General features: G+C 38.8%; 1 protein-coding gene across 5 annotated transcripts in view; it reads left to right on the forward strand.

The window, feature by feature from the left end:
* Window positions 1-15797, forward strand: part of FRMPD1 (FERM and PDZ domain containing 1) — an 85274-nt gene that overhangs the window by 25484 nt on the left and 43993 nt on the right. For all 5 annotated transcript variants that reach the window (XM_067039737.1, XM_059073287.2, XM_067039736.1 and 2 more), the window contains exon 2: window positions 14201-14305. Coding sequence is in view for 3 of the 5 variants with exons in the window: in XM_059073287.2 (XP_058929270.1) it covers window positions 14205-14305 (101 nt within the window). In the remaining 2 variants the exon portion in view is untranslated. The remainder of the gene's footprint in view (window positions 1-14200; window positions 14306-15797) is intronic.

Genomic DNA, 15797 nt, shown 5'->3' on the forward strand with positions numbered 1-15797 from the left:
CTGAAGTGCAAGTAGGAATTTGGTGGGTGACAGGCAGGGCATGTGGACTAGGCAGAGGAAACAGCATCTACAGAGGCATGACCGTGTGAGAAATCAGGGCCTGTTTGGGGAACAGTGGATAATTCAGATCTGATGGTGTGTGCAGTGTGAGGGAGATGAGACAGACAGGTAAGGCAGGGGCCAGATCACAAAAGGCTTTGACTGCTGCTCCAAGGCTGGGAGGGAAGCAGTGGGAGGGAGTGGTTGAGTCTAGCTCCAGAGACAAGCAAGCTAATCTGATTGGGAATTCCAGTTCTGCCACTTTCTTGCTATGTACTTTTGGCCAAATTACTTCCTTAACTTCTTCATGCCTCAGTTTCCTTTTTGTAAGTGAGGATTTTAATAAGCATTAAATAAGAAAACACATATAAGTTACTTAGCCCAGCGTCTGGCACATAGTAAATGATAGCATGTTAATGTAGTTGGGTGTTTAATATTATTGTAATTCTTGAGCTCAGATGTTATCCTAAAGGTGAAGGGAAACCACTAAAGGATTTTAAAAATAAAAGTGACATGATTAGAATTACATTATATCATTTTGGCTGCCATATGGAGGATAGATTGATGGAGGGTAAGTCTAGAAGCATAGAGACTGGCTAGGAGATTATCATAGTATTTCAGACAGGATCAAAGTTTGGACAATGGCTGTAGCACTAAGTAAAGAGAGTTGGTGAGAGATTAAGGTAATTGGTAGCAAAGTCAATAGAACGTGGTGACTGGCTCAATGTGGGGCATGAAACGGGGAAAGAGTCAAGAGTGATTTTTGACTTGGGCAGTTAGAAAATTAAATGGTGGTCTCCTTCAACAAAATGTTCCACCTTGGAGGAGAGGATTTGAGGAGCAGAGCAAAGGAAGATGGTGAATTCTATTTTAGATATGACTGGCTCAAGTGCTTATGGTACATCTTGGTAGAGATCCTAAAGAGGCAGATGATTCTCAAAGCAGCTGAAACTGGGGGAGTAAATGACATCGCCCGTAGAGAGTGTTTAGTGCCGTGAACATCAAACTTTGTTATAAACTTTGGAATCACTGGGCGGGGTTGTGGGAGGGTCTTTAAAAACTACCAGCATCTGGCTTGCATCTTCAGACATTCTGGTTTGATTGGTCTAGGGTGTGATCTGGGATTGTTAAAAGCTCCCCAGGTGATCCTAATGTGCCATGAAGTTTGGGAACTACTGGTTTAGAAATAATAGGTGTCACATTTAATTAGATAAGAAGGGAGCTGAGAACTAGACCCTAGAATTAGATGATGGAGGGAAGAGGAGTAGCTGAGTAGGTGTAGTCTGAGAGGCTGGAGGAGAGTGAGGAGACAGATGCCACAGGAGCCAAGGGAGGAAGGTCAAGACATTTTAACAAATATTTATGTTAGTTTAAGAGAAAATGCTAATTTGGTAATTTATTTTCTCTCATTATTCAAAAGGCTGGATGTTTGCCATGTGTTTTGGTTTCTTGTTTGTGGTTTTTTCCTTGAGTCATCAATTGGTTTATATCCTCAGACCTTGGGTACATTGGAGATTAAATGTTATAAGAAGATATATAGAGGAAGAGAGAGAGTTTGTTTGTTTATTACTGGTGTGTAGAAGTTCCACCATTGCATTTTGTGTTCCATTCATTCATTTGTCATTTATTCATTTAACAAGCAATAAGCTTATTGAATATCTATTTATGTTGGGAACTGGAGATACAAAAATGACTAAGAGAAGAAACCCTGCTTTCAAGTAGTTTATGATCTGGTACAGGCCAGCACACAATTTGGATCCATTTCACCTCCTAAATCATAGACTCTCAGGCTTGGAAGGCACATATTGATCTAGTCCCCAGCCAATTTTGACTGTCCCTTATAGGATCCCTGACCTGCTAATATCTTTTGTATTTCTTGCACACCTCAGTGATGAAAAACTCTCTCTTCACCTGGGTAGCCCAGTGCCATTTTGATAGCTCTGATTATGAAAAGTCTTTTACAAGATGGACAAAATGGTTAAATGTTAAAGCTGACTCCATGGGTGCTTGGAGATTCATGATTCTATTCTGTCTGATGTGTGTATGCTTTAAAATTTCCCTTAAGGGGCTTCCCTGGTGGTGCAGTGGTTGAGAATCCGCCTGCCAATGCAGGGGACACGGGTTTGTGCCTCGGTCCGGGAAGATCCCACATGCCGCGGAGCGGCTGGGCCCATGAGCCATGGCCGCTGAGCCTGCGCGTCCGGAGCCTGTGCTCCGCAACGGGAGAGGCCACAACAGAGAGAGGCCTGCATACTGCAAATAAATAAATAAATAAAAACTTCCCTTAAGAAAAATTAAAGAGAAAAGATGTTTTCATTGAATCGAATTTGTCTTCTTGAACTTAAATTTTTTACTTTAGGTTTCATTCAGAACAAGTCCAGACTCCTTTTACACATATAGTCCTTTTCAATACTTATGATTGTCTGTAAAGTCTCCTAAGTCTTCACAACTTTACAATTTTGCCCAGGTTATTTATTATCTCCGATATGTTGAAATTGAGGCCCATATGCAGTCGTGCCACCTATAGGCACTGGTGGTTTAAGTTCCTTTGCTGTATTTATCTCTCATTTCTCTTTCATGTTGCATCACACTTGCTGGCTACTATAGTGTTGTGATGAACACTGTAATTTTATTTTCCCTTGTAAGTGGAATGCTTTTATATTTCATTCTAAAATAATATTGAACTGCCTGGTATTTCTGGGTTTTTTAATCAAAACAAGGAGCCTAAATTACATAGAACAAATGATTTTCCAGCATCTTATGATATGCTCACCTATTTTATTATTTTTTCTCTTTATAAGCTAAAACATATTAATAGTTTTCATTAAATTGAACCTTTCATTCTTAGGATAAATCCAATTTGATTATGATGTATTATCCTTGTAATGTGTTGTTGCTGGATTTTGCTGGAGGTGATTTTTTAAATTAAAAAACAAGTTTATTAAGAAGAATTTTTATAGTACAAAAAAGTCGAGAGAATAGTAAAATGAACTTTAAATACTCATCTCCTAGTTTCAAGAATTATTAACATTTTCTGGCCAGGATCTTGTTTAGGAATTTTGTATTTCATGAGTGAGATTGGCCTCTATGTTACTTTTTAGTGTAAGCTTTGTAAGATTTTAAATTCATTATTAGAAGAACTTGGTAGCATGCTATCATTTTTCTTTGTTGAAGAATATTGTCTATTAATTTTTTTAAAATAAATTTATTTATTTATTTTTGGCTGCGTTGGGTCTTCGTTGCTGTGCGTGGGCTTTCTCTAGTTGCAGTGAGTGGGGGCTACTGTTTGTTGAGGTGCGCAGGCTTCTCATTGTCGTGGCTTCTCTTGTTGTGGAGCATGGGCTCTAGGCGTGCAGGCTTCGGTAGTTGTGGCACGTGGGCTCAGTAGTTGTGGCTTGTGGGCTCTAGAGCGCAGGCTCAGTAGTTGTGGCGCATGGGCTTAGTTTCTCCGTGGCAGGTGGGATCTTCCTGGGCCAGGGCTTGAACTCATGTCCCTTGCATTGGCAGGCGGATTCTTAACCACTGCGCCACCAGGGAAGTCCTATCTATTAATTTTGAGAGGGAGTTTGAAATAATTCTCTGATAAACACAGAAACCTTCAAGTTCTGTGTGGATTTTTTAATAGATTTTTGAAAAGTTCACTTTCAAAATTTCTTCTGCAGTTATAGATTTACTCAAATTTTTAATTTTAGTTCTGGTTCTTTGCTTTGGGGAGGAAAAATGTTGAACTACCTCAGTTTCCTGGAGCTGATCGGCCTTACGATAGCTGCAGATAGAAGTAATTTGTGGAAACCATAGAATAAATGAGCCAGATACACTGACCACCTTGCCAAGCATCTCTTACCAGCAGGCAGAGAACAGAAAGGGGGTTGACCCTTTCCTGAGGTAGGGGTTGCATCTTACTCATCGCTCATTCTTGGTCACCTGCACTGAGTGTTTTTTCTTTTTTTTTTTTTTTTTGACATCTTTATTGGAGTATAATTGCTTTACAATGGTGTGTTAGTTTCTGCTTTATAACAAAGTGAATCAACTATACATATACATATATCCCCATATCTCCTCCCTCTTGCGTCTCCCTCCCACCCTCCCCATCCCACCCCTCTCGGTGGTCACAAAGCACCAAGCTGATCTCCCTGTGAGTGTTTTTTCAATGAATGTATGTTTAGTGAATTAGATTTATTTTTAAACAAATGGAATCTTCAGCACATCCAGGAAGGATCAACATCTTGGATTCCCAGAGGTTACAACCAGGGTGTTTCATTGGTGAGAATCCTATTTTCACCTTTCAGTATGGGTCTTAGAATCTTCTCCTTTTAATACCCTACGTGGAAAGTATTTCTTCCACTATGCCCAAGGAACTAGTCTAAGAAAATCCCTTCACAGGTACGAATGCACTTACATACCAAAGGGTTGATATGGAAATCTTGGGAGACACCATTCTATGAAGCTGACCTTGTTTCCCGGGAGTCTGCCCCTCAGGAAAATTGAAGGACTTAACAGGAAGACTCTAGAAAGATGCATTCCAAATATATCTTCCAAAACCACCCATATTACTTAGCTTATCTAAATTGTGTACAACATGTATGACACTCTCTAGTGTTTTTTCCCTAATGTTTGTCTTTGCTCATTTCTCATTTTGTTAATAGTAACTTGTATCAGAGTGGTTTACTGTTTTTGTGAATCTTTAAGAACCCACATTAATTTTGTCTTTATTAAGTGAAACTTTATTCTAATTTTCCCGTTTATTTCTGCTTTTATTTTAATTTTGTTCATTCATTCATTCAACAAACATTTATTGAGCCTATGTGACAGGTCCTGAGAGAGAATTAAAAGAGATAAGACATGTTCTCTATGCTCAAGTTTCTGACAGTATAATAAGAGGAAAAATAGTGAAAGAAAAAAAACCACTAAACTGACAAAAGACCTTCACTAGTAGGTTAAAAAAATCACAGAATGACTCCCAGGGATATCTTTCAAGAACAGACTCTTGTAAAGCTTTTACATTCCCCAGAGAGAGAAATAATGAACGGAGTCTACATCTGTACCTAAATAATATGCTACAAAGCATATGAACCTAATCTTTTTCAAATTATCATGTTCTTTTCCTCTTTTACTTTTTTTAAAAAAATTATTTATTTATTTTTGGCTGCATTGGGTCTTTGTTGCTGCACGCGGGCTTTCTCTAGTTGCGGTGAGCAGGGGCTACTCTTCGTTGCTGCACACGAGCTTCTCATTGTGGTGGCTTGTCTTGTTGTGGAGCATGGGCTCTAGGTGCAACGGGCTTCAGTAGTTGTGGTGTGTGGGCTCTAGAGCGCAGGCTCAGTAGTTGTAGCACATGGGCTTAGTTGCTGCCCGGATTTTCCCGGACCAGGGCTTGAACCCGTGTTCCTTGCATTGGCAGGCGAATTCTTAACCACTGCACCACCAGGGAAGCCCTTTTTCCCCTTGTAAAACTGATTTTAAGGCTGATTCTTAAGTCTTTGACATTTAAGAACTTGAGCTGGTGTGTAAAGGAACCTTCCTTGAGGCATATATCTGAGAGCTGCTTTTTGTGCTCTTTATATTTGAAACATATTTTCCAGCTCAAGAAATTTAAGTTTAACTCTTTCTTTGATTACAATTTTGTGCATTCCTTTTCTCTTTTCTCTGCTAGCTCCTATTATTTGTAAGTTGAATATCCTCAATCTGATTGTAGCTCTGACAGTTTCACTTAAATTGCTGTTTTTTTAAAAAATTTCAATTTAGTATAAGTGATTTTTAACTCTTCACTTTCTCTTCTATCCATTGCTGCCTCCTTTGATGTTTTTCATTTCTCATTAGCAGTTAATGGTTTCCTGAAGTTCTTTGTTATCACTTCTTGTATCCTTTTTGAAGGGTTTATATCCTTAATTGTCTATTTACTTTGTAAGATAGCTATCACCCTAATGTATGTGGTCTTCTTCTCCATTTGCAAAATATTTTGAGTTTGTTTCTTCTTAGTACTTTGTTCCAGACAACCAGAAGTGTGTTCCGTTTGAGGATTCACACTCTTTAAGGGATTTTGCCAAATTGGTGTGTGCCCACGGGAGGGTGATCTAAAGTGATCCTGTCTTATGAAGACCTGCCGAAGGAACTGAGGACGTTTAGTCCAGGGCAGAGGAGGCAAGATTGCTATGTTCAGTTCCAGAAAGACTGATGTATAGAAGAGGGAGATGATTTATTCTGGTGGGTGCACTGGTGGTGGGGCGAGGAAGAGTGCTTGGAGGGCAACATTACTGTGGAGGACTGAAGCTGCGGAGACAGAGGTGTGGAATTTAGCTTTATGTAAAGCAGCTGGTCTAACAGTGAATGACAGAACAATCAGAAGCTGGACGACTTCTTGGCAATGGGATTGTAGAGAAGATTCAAATGTTTGGGAATTATTCGGGCTCTTATTTTCTTCCATTGGCTCAGCAATCCAGAGGCAAATATTAAAACCATGAGCAGGTCATTTTCTTGATTTTAAACTGTCCTGCTCAGGCTTTGCTGAGTCAGGGAGCACTTATAATGGCTTGGCTGATGTCATGTTTGGTCTTTGGGGATTCCTAGATGAAGGCATGTCCCTACCCACAGTCCAGATATATAATGCAAATTAATTCTTTTAATTAGAGCCATATATGTTTACAGAAATCAATTAGCTAAGCAGTATTTGTGTTTGTAATAATCCCCTGTAAGTAACCACTGCAGTTTGATGACCTTTGAAAGGAATGGAAAATCATTATGGATGAGTCTGAGATCCTTGGCAACACTGCGGTCACTTGGAGATTGAAACAACATAGTGGTCAGAGATTTTGTGTCTTCCAGAGATGTGGTGACTTCAGGAGTTCCAGCTATGCCAGGGGATGTGGGTCTTTGTATTTTGAGACAGAGCACAACAAATATCATCTTGTCTGCTTTTTAGATCTAGTAGAGACCTCAAGTCACATGGATGGAAAAACTGCAGAAGTCATCTGGTCCCTGAACCCCACTGTAAGGTCCCTTCTCCATCCATGCAGAGTTAGTTATCCAGCCTCTGCTTGACTGCCTTCAGTGACCAGGATCTTGGTAATTCTTGAGAAAACTCATCCTGTTCTTGGATCATTAGGAGCACTAGAGAGGTCTAGCCTCAGCCTGAGCTGGAGTCTCCCTCTCTGTGGCATTCCCCCTTTAATCTTGGCTCTGCACCCCAGAAACATATGGCATATGTCTCTTCTACCTGGTGGCCTTTTGGCCACTTGTGAACCATGGTCATATAGGCCACCTCCAAATCTTTGCTGAATGAACATTCTCTGATTTTTCAGTGAGTCTTTATATGACTTGCTTTTAAGTCTCCTTAGCATCCCAGACCCCTACAGGAAGGTGCTGAAAGTGTGATGCTCAGACATAAGGCAAACCAAGTTAACCTCCATATCCTATCATTGCTAGCTGACTCATTCCTGTTAAGGGCCTGACTGAGGCAATCGATACTTGAAAACAGTATGCTGTAGGCTTTACTGGACATTTATTTTTGTATCCTTTGTGATCAGTCTCTGTATTGTCAGGGCACTAGAACCTACATTCTTGACCCTCCCTAGTAAGTCTCACAGAAATAGGATGTGGTTTTGTGTCCTTGGCAAAAGGACGTTAAGTAATCCTTATTATAAAAGAGCTTTTGCAATAACAAGAAGGCAGACATTCTAGTAGAAAGATAAGGAAAAACCAGAAATAAAAAAGTAACAAAAAAGAACCATAAATGGCCATAGTGCATAAAAAATGTCCAGATATACAAGTAATCAAATAACTTCAAATCAAAACTATTGATATAATGACCTCTGATCTGGAAATATGTCTATGATATATTCACCAGTTAAAAAATACAAGATGGGGATTCCCTGGTGGCGCAGTGGTTGAGAGTCCGCCTGCCAATGCAGGGGACACGGGTTCGTGCCCCGGTCCGGGAGGATTCCACATGCCACAGAGCGGCTGGGCCCATGGGCCATGGCAGCTGAGCCTGTGTGTCTGGAGCCTGTGCTCCGCAATGGGAGAGGCCACAACAGTGAGAGGCCTGCGTACCACAAAAAAAAAAAAAAAAATGCAAGATGCAGACCACTGAGCATAGCATGATTGTATTTTTGTGGCCTATATATTTTAATATACGTAATATAGGTCTCTATAGATTTAGGGCAAAGTTAGAGTGAATACCCACCAAATTGTTAACAGTGATAATCTCTGGGAACTGGATTGGATGTTTGAAGAAAGATACTCAATTTATATAATTTTTAATGTGACATTTACTTTTGTTTTCTATATTTCTCAAGAAATATATATTTAAACTAATAATTAGATGCTACTTTCCATCCCATTAACAAATATTTTAAAAATAATATCCAATATATATGAGAATGTGGATTGTATTTACTTTTGTCTTCTGTATTTTACAAAATATAAACATTTAAATCATACGTAGGCACTATTTTCCATCCTGTTAGCAAATATTTTTAAAATGATAGTATTCAGTATTTACAAAGGTCTGTCCTGGCAGGAGTGCAAATTGGTACCTTCTTGGAAGCAACTTGATGGTACACATTCCAAATTCTTAAAAATGAACATATGCTTTAATCCAGTAATTTCATTTCTAGGAATTATCCCAAGAAAATACCTAGAAAGTAGCCATTTACCATAAATAAGCATATTCATTGTAAAGCTTTCATAATAGTGAAAAATTGGAAACAGCACAAACATCCAATGATAGACTTATTGAATAAATCATGACATGGCAAAAGAAAATAATACTATTTAGCAATTTAAAATGATATAAATGCTTAAATTAATATGGAATTATGTTCATGAACTATTACATGGGAAATGTATAATATTTCATTTTAATTAAAATATATAGCATGTATAAATGTAGAAAAAGAATGAAAATTAACAATTGATAACTCTAGGAGGTAGAATTACAGGAGAGTTTATTTTTATAGTTTTCTGTGTGTTTTACTACAAGCATTATTCACTTTTTAAAATTAAATTAAATAATTAAAAGTAGTTAAATAGTTTTAAAAAATAGTACTAAGGGCTTACAATAGAAATCAGCAGTCCCTGCCCCAATCCTCCTCAGCCTCTAATTTCTTATTTTAGAAGCAACCTTTTACAGCTCTTCTAGCTGTTTCCTCTGTTTTATTCTTCCATATATCTGAGAAATATGCTTGAATTACTGTTTCCTAATTTATTAATTTTATATGTTATCTAATCTTTATGGTAGATGAGAATTTAACTCTTATACCACTATACTAGCTTTCCTTTACCATATCCTGCCAGCATCATTATGTCACTGTTTTTGAGAAATCATTTTTCAGTGTTTACATTATTATGGCAATGTAAATATTATTCAATGCTGAACCAAGTAGTGAACTGTAATTTTGTTTCCTTTCTTGTACAACTTTTTTTTTTGGATTTCATAATTCCCTGGTTTTGATTTGCTTAGTTTTCCACATACTTATTGCTAATATTTTTCACACCTTCCAACAGCCTCTCAGTGAAATTTTCTGCAGAAACACATTAGATAACCTATCCATTCTTATTTCTTTTCCCTGAGACCTGTGTCTTCATGCACCAGTCTATACAAGTTGCTCTCTAGGTCTTATATACAGGCATTACCATAGTACATCCCTTCACAGTCACCTTGGGTGCTCCCTTTGCCTCTTGTCTGTATTTCTTCCCCAGTTTCCTGGATCCCATTTCTTCTTTATTTATTTACTTCCTTGTTCTGCTGGAATACATCCTCTAGTAGCATCCTGAGAAAGTGTATATGAGAGGTAAATTTTTTGAGACCTGGACATTTTTAAATATCTTTACTATTTGATTGGTAGTTTGGCTTGGTATAGAATTCTAGATTGAAAATTATTTTCCTTCAGGAATTTGAAGGCATGGCTTCCATGTCTTCAGGCCTCCATTGTTGTTACTAAGAAGTCTAATGCTGTTTTTATTCTGAATTATTTGTATATGATCTATTTTTTTCTCTCTCAAAGCTTTGAAGATATTCTCTGTTTATTCTAGTTTCTGAATTTTTACAACATTATTTCTTTATGTGGGTATTTTTTCATTCATTATGCTGGGCGATTAGTAGATGTTCTTAATCTGGAAACAGGCTTCTCAGGGAAACTTTATTGACTTATTTAACAATTTCCTTACCTCCATTTCCTTTACTCTCTCCTTACAGAACTCATGTTGGATGAATATTGGACCTTCTGGATTGATAACTATACATTTCTAATTTTTTCTTTTTTCCCTGTCTTTGGCCTTTGGTTACTTTTTCTACATTTCATTGACTACATTTCTCACCTTTTCAAATGAATTTTTATTCCATCTATATTATTTTTAGTTTCCAAATTCAGGTTCTCCAGTTGTTCTATTTCAAAGCAAATTCTCTTCTTGTTTCATGGATATAATACCTTATCTTTGTGAGGATCTGAGTTGTAGATTAACATTTTTTCTTCTGTTTCCTGCATTGTCTCTGTTCCTTCTGTTTGTTTTGATTTGATTTTTATAATACAAGGTTTCCTCAAATATCCATTCATGTGTAAGAGTGAAGCATTAAAAACAAATGACTGGAAGCTTTGTATGATGGGGCGGGGCTCACTGACAGGTCACTGACAGATTTCAAGGCAGGGTGATCTGGCAGCAAGTTGCCATAAGTATCAATATCTGAAGATCTTTTCTCTGGTGCTGTTTAGTCTCCACAAAAGGATTCTCTAGTCTCTTACTTTGGATGTAAATTCCTAGCTGCCAGTATTCTGGGAACTGGGCAAAGGAGGTCTTGTCATTTAGTAAGAAAAGTTTTTCTTAATCCTTCTGTTTTCATTCCTGTATTCTCTGTTGTGCCTGGTCTCCCCAAATATGCAGCCTCTCTTGATGATTCTCTAAAGAATAAGACTTTTGCCCGCAGAAGGCTACAGAAGGGATGGTTGTCTAGGTGGGCAAGTGTAGTGGGATGGGGCCTGTGAATATAATTGCTGCTTTATACAGACCTGTTTCCACGTTTTCAGCCCTATGCCTCATCCCCGCTTTCTCCCATAGCTTCTGCCTCTAATTCCTGAGCCATCATAGGGCAAATCAGCACATTTTCCATCAGAATCCCTTTCTGCAAGCACATTGGTTTCTGTTTCCTTTGCTCTGCTCAGTTATATCTCCTCCAAACAATTTCTATCTTCCAGACATTGTTGACATCTCTTGTCTATGGTCTTCTCTCTTGTCCTCTTTATTCTGTTGGTTTATCCCCTTTTTATTCCTTTAATTTATAGGGTTTAGGAAAGAAAAGAGATTAAGACATTGTTTCAATTCACCATGTTTAGCCAGAAATCTACTCTCATTTTTATAATTTTAAAAAGTGAGGGCTTCCCTGGTGGCGCAGTGGTTGAGAATCCGCCTGCCGATGCAGGAGACAGGGGTTCGTGCCCTGGTCCGGGAAGATCCCACATGCCGCGGGGCAACTAAGCCCGTGAGCCATGGCCGCTAGGCCTGCGCGTCCGGAGCCTGTGCTCCGCAATGGGAGAGGCCACAACAGTGAGAGGCCCGCATACCGCAAAAAAAAAAAAATAAATAAAATAAATAAATAAATAAATAAATAAAAATGTATAAAAAAAAAAAAAAAGTGAGCTGTACAGAACTGAAGACAGTATTCAGGTCTGCTGTCCCCATTGTAGAAAAAAGCTAGACTGACACATCCCTTGATCTAAATGGAATTTACTTTTGGTTGTAGCCTATGTTTTATGCCCATTAATTTGTATTTGGCTGCCATTTGATGAAAAGTGTAAGTCTCTGGGTTTCTAAAGTGATTAGTTTGGGTGTCCTGCTTTCATTTTTATATGAAAATGGTTAGTGCACTCCTAGTATAGATCCCACTATTGTTCTGTTGATTACTGATAGATTCTAGTTGCTAATATTTTATTTGGGATATTTACTTTGATATTTATAAGGGAGATTGTATTTTTGCCTTATTGTAGTGTTTTTATCAGAATTGGTGTCAATGTTATACTGACTGATTAAAAAGAATTTGGAAGATTTCCTTCTTTATGTGCTAGAAGAGCTAACATAGCATTGGGGAAGATAAACTAAGCTGGCTAAAAGCAACATGATATCCTGGATTGGATCCTGGAACAGAAAAGGAGCATAAATGGAAAAACTGATGAAATTCGAATAAAACTTATAGCTTAGCTAATATTAGTGTACCCATGTTAATTTCTTAGTTTTGACAAAGTTACAATGATTATGTAAGATGCTAAATTAGCGAAAGCTGAATGAAGCTTATATTGGAGCTCACTGTATTATCTTTGCACATTTTTACACGTCTAAAATTATTCCAAAATTAAAGGTTTCTATTTAAAATAAAACAAAAAAATTGTCAGGGTGAGCTACGTCTTATAGGTTGGTAAGAATTCACCTTTGGACCTGTCTGCCTGGAATTTTTTGGAGTGTTCTGTTTAACAATTTTCTCTTCTATGGTCTTTTTAGATTTTCTATCTCTTCTAGGGCCATCTTATATCATTTATATTTTCCTTGAAAACCATCCGTATTGTTAAGGTTTCCAAATGTGTTTGTGTAGTGTTGAGCAACATAATCTCTTATAATTCTTTTTTATTTTCTCTGTATCCATGGTTATTTTACAATGTCATATCTTATTTCATGTGAATATTTATTGGGTTGTGAAATTAATTGGGTGAATTGAGACCAGTATTTTAAAAAGTAAATAGAAAAATATAAATATATATTGTTTTAGGAAAATTTAATCTCAAGCATATATACTATTTTTCTTGGTAACCTGATAATATCTATCAAAGCCCAAATGCTTATAAATTTTGACCTCACAATTCAATACCTGGAAACTTATCCAAATATATAATTGCATATATGCAGAAATGATATTGGTACAGCATAACTCACTGGAGTATTATTTACAATAGCAGGGCTTCCCTGGTGGCGCAGTGGTTGAGAGTCCGCCTGCCGATGCAGGGGACACGGGTTCGTGCCCCGATCCGGGAAGATCCCACATGCCGCGGAGTGGCTAGGCCCGTGAGCCATGGCCGCTGAGCCTGCGCATCCAGAGCCTGTGCTCCGCAACGGGAGAGGTCACAACACTGAGAGGCCCGCGTACAGCAGAAAAAAAAAAAATACAATAGCAAAAGATTGGCAATAACCCAAATGTCTATCAAGGGAAGACTACTTTTTAAATTACAGTATATTCGTACAATGTAATAGTCAGTAGCTGTCAAAAAGAATGAAGAGGTATTCTTTGTATTAATGTGGAAAGATATCGAGGAAGAAAGCCTGGTGCAGAACAATGTGTATGGTGTACTATCCTTTGTGTTAAGAAGAGGACACATAAAATCTATATTTGTATTTGCTTGTATAGGCATACAGAAACTCTGGAAAGACAAATATCTCAAGTAGGTGAGCAGTGATTATGTATGGGTGTGGGAACTGAGTGCCTGGGGGCAGAGAAGGATAGAGAGGAGACCGTTCACTGTACAAAAATCTTATCTTTATTATTATGGTAAGAACACACTTAACGTGAGATCTGCCCTCTTAACAAATTTTTAAGTGCACAATACAGTAACTGTGTATCCTTTTTTTTTTTTTTACAATCTGGGGTTTGAATTATACAAATTCAAAATTACCTATTCAAAAATTAGAATTTCCTATTCAAAAATTATATATAAAATATTGAGCAAAAGAAGCAGCACTCAGAAGAGTAGGCACAATGTGATTAGAATGCTTCCACGTCCATGCAGTTCCTGATGCAGGCAAAATGGAGCTGTGCCGTCCAGGGATGCACATATAGTTGAGGTGGAAGGGGGCAGTGTCACACAGGTGTGTCTCTGACAATGGGTCATAGTCACAGTTTGAGAAGCCTTATCTATTTTATTCCCTAATCCTTCTGTTGAACCTTTTAAGATGTAAAGCCTATCTGTGTACCACAAGACTGTGGACTCCTTAGGGCAGAGGGCTGCTAAAGTTGTTCACTCTGTAGACACTGAGCACCTGTGTATGTTAATTTCAGATAGAGAGCCCTAGTTATTTGATCAGCATGTCTTAAAATTGGCAAATACAGGAAGCATCATAGTGATTTGTCAGAATCCTCTTCCAGATATTTTGGTTAGCTTCTTAAGAAAACTCTTCTTCCTTTTAGGTAAATGGAAGTGCTGGAGACCAGTTTATTCCAGACACGGAAAGCACACAGAATAGAGCAAATGGTGGCAAGATGGCTCCGGCGCTCCCGGGACAGCTCGGCCCGGTAAGGCTCCTGGGTTGGCACAGATTTCTGTCTGTAAGGGTTAGGTGTCCCCGTGGGAGGAAGTTTTGCAGTCTTGGCAGCGTCTGGGGATCACTGTCTCCGGCTTGCTTTGTTCTTAACACCCTGTGATGGAAGAAGTGTAAATGGGTCAGCAATTTCGCTGGAGTGCCTTTCTCTCTGTCCTCTTCCAAATCCTCCCCCTGCATCCTTCAAGGGGCACCCACAGACACACAGAGATACTCACACCAAACTCATACATGCATTTACAGAGACACGCACATTCACACACAGATGGACTTATACACACTGACACACTCATACCCACACACATGTGCCTATACACTCTGGAACACACACTGTTTTGAATCCACACTCACACATGATCACTGTCCCTGTCTCTGGCTGTCTCACATACGCCCCTTGTCTTAGTACTTGATGTCAGGCAATCTGCTGTTTATACTCTTTCCCTGTCTTTGTTTACAGCAGCTGTTCCTTCCTTGCAGTCCCTATTTCATTCTAAACAAAATGAAATGAAATCAAATACAGATTTGATTTGACTGCTACAAGAGAACTTAAAATACGTTGTTTCAAAGTGCTCATTTTCAGTCTCAGATTTCCCATCTGGCACTGACACGGAGATGAAATATGTGTCAGGTGTTTCTGAGACACATATTCTTCCAAAGGAACTGGAAACAGCTGTTGTGCTGCTGAGCAATAAACCTTGCTCAGGGCTGCACTGCCCTCGGCCAAGTGCTCAGAACTTCACACACTATGATGGGATAAGCCTGGGAGAATTAGCCCTGTTTTACAGGTGAAACCCTGAGGCTCAGAGAGTGACTAGTTTACGACCATCCCCACCCCCTGCTCTGAAACCTTTGATGGGTCTTCATCTCCTGCAGTATGAATTTAAACATTTTTTGGTTAGACATTCAAGGCTCTCCATGGTTGACCCACCGTCCATTACAGCTATTTGTCTTACTGTTCTGCTTCATTAACATCATACTCCGGCTGAAATGATCTACTTGCTATTCCCCTACTACAAGCACCCGACTTCCCCTTCCACCCCTTAGACCTGGGTTTCTGTGCCACATGCCTTCCTCCCATCTCCATGTGTCCAGAACCCACTCATAGTTCAAGGTCTAGCTGAAATGCTGGGTCTCCCATGAAGTGTTCCCCAGCCCACAGTCAGAATTAATCTCTCCCAAGGAGCCCCATAGTATTTGGTTTGTAGCATCAACATTGTGCTTCTTCCGGTGTGTTCAACATAAATTTGAGCACATCCCTTTTCTTTCTTCTAGACCACAAGCTCTATGGAGGGCAGGGAAAGTACCGGCCACATCTCATAGCCCAGAGATGATTGAGTTCCAGGAGATTGCAAGTAGTCAGGTAGTGCTTGGTGAATGAATGGGAAAACTCCTAGGTACATTGTTTTCTAAAGTGGATTCTGCAAAACCTAGTCCTGTGTGATGCTCTCTACTAAAAAAATGTTCCA

Source organism: Kogia breviceps, chromosome 8 (assembly GCF_026419965.1).
Source record: "Kogia breviceps isolate mKogBre1 chromosome 8, mKogBre1 haplotype 1, whole genome shotgun sequence".
In the NCBI taxonomy this organism is placed as follows: Eukaryota; Metazoa; Chordata; class Mammalia; order Artiodactyla; family Physeteridae; genus Kogia; species Kogia breviceps.